We start from the raw sequence: 8,925 nt of genomic DNA on the forward strand, positions 1-8,925 counted from the left end.
TTTCATCAAGGAATTCAACAAATATAATTTATTATTCCTTGATTTAGAAGCATACTAGGATTCAATTTTATTCCATAAAGATTTTGAATTTTCTTCAATAGCAATGTGATTGTAGATATTATCTTCTACATATTACCGAATGAAACCACAAACTTGTTGATGTTGAAAACTTCAATCCTCACCAGACTTCGATTCTGGCTTCTTAGTAGCAACCACATGAATATGCAAATTCTTCAGAAATAATAAATCTTTCATTTTCTCTTTCCACAAGTGATAGTTAATGCCATTCAAACATATCATTCTATGTGTATTTGCTTACATCATTCAAGCAAGTCAAATAACCTCAAACCAAAAAGCTCTGATGCCACTATGATGGGAAATTCAACACAATAATAATAAAAACTCTAACGGATTATATGTAGCGGATAATAATTTCCCCAACTTGCTAGAATCTATGAGGAGCAATATCAAATAATTTAGCAACTAAGAACATACAAGGCACACCACAATTTTAACGTGGAAACCTTCCCAATGCGAGAAGTAAAAACCACGGGCACAAGCTAGTCAATCAAGCTCCACTATGATCAAAATAAGAATACAAGTGTGTCTAAAATATACAGCACAAAACGTGTTCAACAATATGACATACAACAGAGCAACAAGCTTAAAAATGAGAACACAAAGTTGTAGAAAAAATGAGAAAAAATAGCAACTGGTATAGCTCGTTTTCTATCACCTCGGACAATTTCTCACCGATCCAACCGTTCAGAATGAAGTACTAGAAGTTGTGAACCTTCTGTCCAAATTTCGGTCGGATCCAATGGTGAACGAAGACGCATTCACAAATTTCCCACAGCTGCTATGAGTTCCTACGGGTTGAGTTCTTTCAACTTCTCTCACTTTTCTATTGCCTCCTTTTTCTTAAACTGATTTCACACACTTACATCATCTGACTCCTACCTATTAGATTAATTTGGACTAGTGGACTTTGCCCAATTGAGTCTTTCTCCATATAGGAAGGGAGCTTAAACCCAACAGTATGTACCAAACAAATATATGATGTGATGTTTTAAGATATATTGATAAAATGCGAATAAATTCCAAATTATAGTAGAATATTTTAAATCACAAGTCCAAAACATTGAAATGAAAAACTATTTAATGTTAAAAACATATTAAAAAACTTCTAAAGAAATTAGTTCCCAAAAAGAAGGTCTGAATAATAGTTTAGTTCCCTTCCTGAATAATCTGGCAAGATGCCTCCTCCATTCATTTTTCATTCTCCGTCATACAACTCGCAATCAAAGCAAACCAAAGCAAATGGTTAGTATTATAACTGATGTATATATTTTCTAATTAGGGAAATATTCTTCTATTTTTAGGTTAAAATTAGGGATGACAATAGGTATGCTTGGGTTCGGATAGTGTATTATTCAGATTTGCTCTACTGTTGTATTTTTGGACCCAGACTCGCCCCAAACCTAGGCTGATACCTACTGGGCCTGCTACCATGTATCATTGGGTACCCAACAGATATGCATGTACCCACAAATTAAAAAACATTAATTTTCAGCAATTTATGTAATTGTGTATTTGTTTACTATAATCTTATATGTTATTTAGGTAATCAATAAGAGAAAATATTATCAAAAATAATTTAAAGTTTTAAACACGTTTTAAATTGAGTATTTCAACATTATGATGTAAAATTGATTTAGTACGAATTTTTCAATCAAATAATATTATATTACACATAACAATTAATAACATAACATTACTTCACTACTTAACAATATAAGATCACTATTTAACAACATATCAATTATATTTAATCTACACCTTAGCCATCAATTGTATGAAAATCTGATGTTATAGATCTACTCACTAATTCAAACCATTGAATTTTCCTAGAATTGATGGCTAAGATGTAGAGTAAGTGGATTCCCTCATATATATATATATATATTAGGGATGGCAAATGGGCTTGGCCCGACGGGCCAGCCCGTTCGGATAGGTGTTTTTAGCGGGTCGAGTTGGGGGGTTTAGCCCAAAAGCCCGTGTTCAACCCGTTTTGGAAGTCCGTTTTCTAGACGGGCCATGAAGGGCCGAGTCGGGCTGACCCGACGGGCCAACATTAAGATTAAAGTTCATTTATCTATCATGTTGCTCATTGCAATTAAGATTAAACTTTTACAATTTTAACTTATTTTTGAATCCTTAAGCATATAATTCTTCTTTCTCTTTGTAAAATGAACATTTAATATCTCATTATGTACTTATCTATTATCTTCACTCTTATCCAATTATTGTACTTGTTATCAGATAAATGTGTAATTTCACTTACAATTAGGGGTGTTTGAATCAAATTTAAACATTTAATTAATTGAAATGAAAAATTGGAAACTCAAACAGAACTGCTGATTTTGATTCCTTTTGGAAAATTAATTGAATTCGATTGAGTTTCAATTTATATTTTTAATGTAGTCGAATTCAACTTAAATTGAGTAATATATATACTTTATTGTGATTGATTTATAATATAATAGTTTTGATTCTTATACACTTTTTAAAACTTAGGAGTTATAAGCTCTATTATGAACTAGGAGTCTAAAAGTTTAAGACTATGGTGGTTTATTGTTTAGAATTTACAAGTTTTGTACTAATGCAATATGTTATTATGAGATTGTGTCTTTTGTTTGTGATTTTTTGTTTTAAAAGACATTTATGAATTGTTTGAATTATTTATTTTTGTCTAAAAGCTTTAATGTGTGTTTAAAAAAAAAACGGGCCAGCCCTGCCAAATATGGGTCGGGCTAGGCCAACCCATATTCTGACGGGCAAAAGGCGGGCCAGGCTGGCCCGTATTGCCACCCCCTAATATATATGAACCTCATTGTTCAGACCCAGACCCATCCAACAACGGGTCAGTCTCGGGTCTCATTACCAATAGGTCCAAAAAACGGACCCAGACCCAACCCATTACGAGTATTTTTTGCGGGTACCCACAAATCCGGATACCCATTGTCATCCCTAGTTGAAATTGTTGAAAAATGCTTGAAATATATTATTATATTAATACAACTTTGTCTAATATTAAAATGAAGTAGAGTTACCAATGTTATATATTAGACTCAAATCTATAATTATATTGCATTATACTAATTAGAAACTCCCTACGAGACTCGGACCCAAATAGTATATTGGTAAACCTATGTGAATTATATATACTAGCGTGTTGACAGCCACTATCGTGTCTGTCAACCCGTTTTCCTATCATTTATAACGTATAGTTTGTATGTCATAAATATCGAACATAATATTTTGTGTTAAAAATTTGTAATCTACAGTTGAATTTATTTGATTGGTTTAATGTTCTACATTAAAAACTATTAGTCATAATGTAAGAATAAAAAATAATTAACCAAATAATATGAACATATATTAGGTGGAGATGAACATTAGGTTATATATAATTTTGTTTGTAAAAATTAGAAATTAGTGAGGGCAAAATAGGGAGAACCACAAATTATACCATGGTGGGTGGTTATTTTGAGTTTTCCCTTTGTAAGTAGTATAGATATAGATATATTTCTAACATCCACTCTATTTATGAAGGTACATATTAGTAACTTGTATTAAAAAATTAGACAAAAATATCCTTCATTTCTTAATCCAACTAAATATGCTGCCAAAGTTATTTTGACAAGAGAGTTCGGCCAATTATGTCTACATTCCCGAGAACGTTGAGTGACTACTAAAATATTATTAGAGAATAATGATTGCATGTTCCAGTGCACCCATCACAAGGGAAGTTTCTATTTGGTGTGGTGCAAGTAATAACAAGGAACTTCAGTCCAATATATAACATTAATTTCTCCTCTACATTTGTAATATATAACTTCATATAATAACATATTTCAAGCTTCACGTAGCTTTCTCATGGATTATAGCTTGGACATTATAAAGTTCACACCATCCACCTCAAGTTTTCAAGCTGAAGTCCTCTTTGATGGGACTCCCCAATCGTTAGCCCATTAATGGTGTATAAGGTATGCACTATCAACTACTCTTCTCAAGTGTATGATATATACAAGCTTCTAGCAAGTCTTTAAATCTATCCTAGGCCTCTGAGATAGACTCTCCATATTTATGGTTGAAGTCTGGATTAGGCTTATGTAGCATGCAGTCATAGAAGAAGAGAAGTACTTATTAAAGTAGGCTTTTCTAGTTGATCTCAAATGGTGAGAGTCTCTATAGGTACAAACTTCAACCAAAGTCTTGCCTTGTCTCTTAGAGAGGAATGAAATAAGCAGAGGCTGATGGCATCTTTTGGTGCTCCATTAATTCTAATGGTCTCATGGAATTCTAAGAACCTTTCAATGTGAGCATTAGCATCTTCTGTGATCGCTCCTCCAAATTGATTTTGCATGATCATGTGCAACATGAGAGATGGTATGGAAACGTTCTCAACTTCAATGTCTGATGTTGCAATCTTTCTCTCGTAGTCGCTAAAATCTTTCTCTTGCTCTTTTTCATTATTGTCTTCTTCTATGGAAAGTCTATACTCACTCCGGATCTAGTTCAACTAAATATTATTATCCTATATCACTGGAACTTTGTATATACTATAGCAGCCAGCATATGTACAAAATGAAAGCAATCCATTACAAGTAGAGTGTATAAGAATAATTGATTAAGAATCAAGCAAATATGGCACAGTCCTCGAATACGACACAAGAACTTGATAAGCTCAAACCACAAGTGAACAATTGTATCATCAATTAATAAACCAATTTACAAAAATAATATTGACTATACAATTATTTATGTACAACAAATAAAGGTATTTTAGTCTCTTTTTAGGTATACATTATTAACATATTCCTTCATAAAATAAGAAGACCCATTTGAAGTGTGAACAAACTCCATATAATGTATATATAAGTATATTACCAATATAGTTCAAAAATTATTATAGCCAGATAAGTATAAAAACGACAATAACAAAACATAAATCAAACTTTTTATTACTGTTTTATACCCACTTGATTTCCACGCATTTCGTGGGTTTTCTTAGAGTTGTAACTAAATTGGTTAATTAAAATTTACAAGAAACAATTTCAAACGTTCAAAGCTACAAAGTTTTATATGTAAAAATACATTAACAATATTAGTCCAAGTCATAAGAAATCTAATTCCCTTTTATAGTTGATCATACCTAGTAGAATTAAATTTTGATTGTTGTTTCAAGTAACTCTGATTCATGGATAGTGAATAAAAAAGATGAAATGTTCAAAGAACTTTGATCTTAAATGAATCTAACTAACTCAATTTGGATTCCTAGTAGGTCACAAATAAAAAAGATACACTATAGAAATAATTCGAACCAATTTCCAGCTACAAAAATAGTGACAGAAAGAAGCCAAATGTTCTCTATTGAGTTTATTTTTTATAACTGAAGCTATTATTGTACATCATTTGGTTTATGAAATTTTGCTAAAACACTAGAAAGGATACAAAACCAACACTTGTCTCATGAACATAAAAAATACCACACAACACTTGAAGAAGATACTGTATAAATTAGTAACGACCAAGTAAGATAAAATCATCATCTTCAAGAACCTTGACCTCTTTTTCTCCAACAAAATGCTCTCGACCCATCTTATTAACCAAATTGACAAACTCTATCCTCTTTTCGATTTGGAGAGGTACATATGGTAGCCGGAAAACTGGCCTGACTACCCCAAGTTGAGCAAGAGCTGTGTTCAAACCGATTGGATTTGGCTCCTTGAAAAGCCAATCAACTAGAGGTCTGACCTTTGAATTTAGGGTCGAATTTTTCCCGTCGAACATCAGTTTGTGCATTAAGCCAGGAATCAAATTACTGGCAACGGATATCACTCCAGTAGCTCCGTAACTCCATCTAGCATCATGGCATTCATCATCATTCCCACTCCACGCAACAATTCCGTTACCAGTATATTGTTTGATCCGATCATTTCCCACACACTCCTTGACACCAGCTAAGTTAGAATTATGAGCAAAGGTTAGAATTACATGTGGAGGAATATCTTGTCCGGTCCGTGAAGGTACATTATATATGATAGTAGGGCCCATGGAAAGCACACCATCAAAGTGAGAAACCAATCCATCCATGGAGGTTTTGCCATAGTAAGGGTTTATATGAAGGGCGGCATGCATTCCAACGGCAAAACCCTGCTCGGAGGCATGAATTGCTTCCCTTGTGGAGTTGCTTCCAGTGTTACCAATAACTTTAACATTCCCACCGAAACAGTTGACTGTGTGCCCAATAAGCATTATGTGCTCATCCCAGGTCATTAATTGGCCTTCACCAGTTGTGCCGCCAACAATAATTCCTTCGACGCCATTTTCAATCTGTGTATTCACCAAGTCATCATATGCTTCAATATCAAATCGGCCATCAGGTAGGTATGGAGTTTTAATGGCGGTTATCAATCTCAGACCCTTTATGTCATCGGTTGATGTCCTGTAAAAACAGTACATCTAAAACTTAATTCCCATTAACAAAATTTGATAAAGCTTCATTCTTCTAGGTTCTTATGATGTGTGGAAACAAAACAGAATTGCAAAATTTGCTTAACAAGTTGATGTTGGTAAACAAAAAGCAGCCACAAAAAAGCAGTCATGAAACCAGAAAAATACATCAACAAATTTAAATCAGAATAGATTCTATAAGAGTTGCAGATTTTTAATATATAAATGACTATAAAACTGCTTAACAGTTAACAAACTAGGCAAACAGATCAACATGACATGTAAGCCTTTTATACAACAACAACAATCAAGTCTTTATCTCACTAGGTGTAGTCGATTGCATGGGTCGAACGATGCCATAATGCTCTATCATAAACCACATTAATTGACAAAGAATTGATCTCTACATGTAAGCCTTGTATATCCAAAGTTCCAAACTAAATGTCAAAGTATAATAAGGGAAAAAAAGTGGATATCAAGTTCAAAATGAAGATCAGAATTATATTATAGAAAGCTCCAGATGCTTATGTCACAAGTTAGATTAGAAAAACTCTTCCAGAAATTCTACCAATTGCAGAGATTTCAAGTGTTCTCACCTAAAGTATACTACAAAATGAACACAAAAATACACATAATATATAAAATAACATGATGGAAATGAAAACAAATGGAAACCATAGAACTTAAAAGTATAAAGAAGCAACTTGAAACAATACATTCATTATTCAAGCCTCACCTATTTTTCACCTCGAAGCTGCGCATTGGGAGGTGGAAATTGGGTATCAAAGTTGCTTGTGGAGGCTTCCAATATGAGCTTCTGTTCATACAAACAAATATTAAAACTAAAATGATAAACAAACCAATATCTGAATAAATGGCTACAAGTTTTGGTATCTTTCTGCTGTGCAATTGATACCAATCACCGGTCTTAGACTTGTGAAAGTGGAAACCTAAACACAGGATAATTCATACAAATAAGCAACATAAATGTAAATAAACCAAAATCAGAACTAAAAATGTTCAAAAAGACAAGCCAAATTAAACAAATTATAGACTACTATTATAGTAATGTTTCTCAATCAATCAAGTGGGCATTTGAATATTCAGTATATAATATTAGTTGTGTTTTAAATTGTAGTTGCAATCAAGGTCGACAGTTATGTTGCCTTTACTGCAATTGCGGGAAAATGAGGACAATGTGCAGTAACAACATCCTGGAGACTCACTAAACTGCAATATTGCGGCTGCAATTGCAATCGAAGCAATTGCGGTTGAAGTGTGCAATTTAAAACACCTAATAGTAGTGAGTGTATCATATAATAAACACCAAAAAAAATTATTAAAAAATACATCAACATGTAAATGAAAATATAAAAATAAGAAATAGAGTGATTATTCATAAGAAAAGTGATTATTTATTAACAAATAAAAAATCCTTAACCTTTTGTTACCATCACCGGCATTGGAACGGTGATCATGGAAACCGAATCCTCTAACGCAAACACCACTACTGTAACTCTTCACCATCGTCATCATTCAACGAGGTTCCGAAACAATTTTCCTATTCAAACCCGACAAGAATGAAGATCCACAAGAAGCAGTTTTTCTTTCAATGGAATAAGGTAGAGGAAGAAGAGGATTTGGCCTGAGCTTACTTAGATAATGCTAATGATAGTAATGGTGGTTGTGGTGGCGGCGATAATGGTGGCGAAGAGCATGACGTCAGCTTCCGGCGACGGCGGAGGGAATATATATTGAGAAAGAGATGTGGTGAGTAGGGTTTTATAGGTGTGATGCTGCTTTGTTCAAACTATATCTAATTATTGATCAAGTATCACATCCTCACTTAATCATAAATTATTTATTTGTCGAGAAAACAAATGTATTTATTATTTATATCTGATCATTACATGCTAATCATACTCACTAATGAGTTTTATACACCATTTATTTATTGATCAAGTATCACATACACATTAGTAAGTTTTATATAATGATAGTATATCATCAATCATATTTAATTATTACATTCTAATAATTAGAAAATGAATAGTGATGGATGATTTAATAGACTGTGTATAAATTTTTACACTAACAATGCATATATATTATACTCTTATTTATATTACATTATTGACTTAATTACATTGACACCCCTGAGTTTTAGTGAAATTACACAAATTACCCCTCACTTTTCTACACCTACACAAACCTCCCCTGATTTTTATACTTTCACTACACTGATGCATGAGAAATAAGTATAATCTTTTAAACAAAAAATTACACTTATTTCTCATGCAGAGGTGATCAATGTAATGAAAGTATAAAAATTAGGGGGTCTGTGTAGGTGTAGAAACGTGATGGTGATTTATGTAATTTCACTAAAACTCAGGGGTGTCAGTGTAA

The 8,925-nt window shown here is 32.9% G+C and overlaps 1 protein-coding gene across 2 annotated transcripts; it reads right to left on the reverse strand.

The window, feature by feature from the left end:
* On the reverse strand, positions 5,410–8,347 carry LOC109348036 (4-hydroxy-tetrahydrodipicolinate synthase, chloroplastic-like). 2 transcript variants are annotated; one of them, XM_019588234.1, is made up of 3 exons: positions 7,971–8,347; positions 7,256–7,336; positions 5,410–6,511 (listed from the first exon to the last, which is right to left on the reverse strand). In XM_019588234.1, exons 2-3 carry the CDS (start codon positions 7,279–7,281, stop codon positions 5,584–5,586), a joined length of 954 nt encoding a protein of 317 aa, XP_019443779.1. In that variant the 5' UTR covers positions 7,282–7,336; positions 7,971–8,347; the 3' UTR covers positions 5,410–5,583. The 2 variants fall into 2 exon arrangements, with proteins under 2 accessions (XP_019443779.1, XP_019443771.1); XM_019588226.1 differs by having other exon boundaries at positions 7,961–8,347.

This window comes from Lupinus angustifolius, chromosome LG01 (assembly GCF_001865875.1).
Source record: "Lupinus angustifolius cultivar Tanjil chromosome LG01, LupAngTanjil_v1.0, whole genome shotgun sequence".
In the NCBI taxonomy this organism is placed as follows: domain Eukaryota; kingdom Viridiplantae; phylum Streptophyta; class Magnoliopsida; order Fabales; family Fabaceae; genus Lupinus; species Lupinus angustifolius.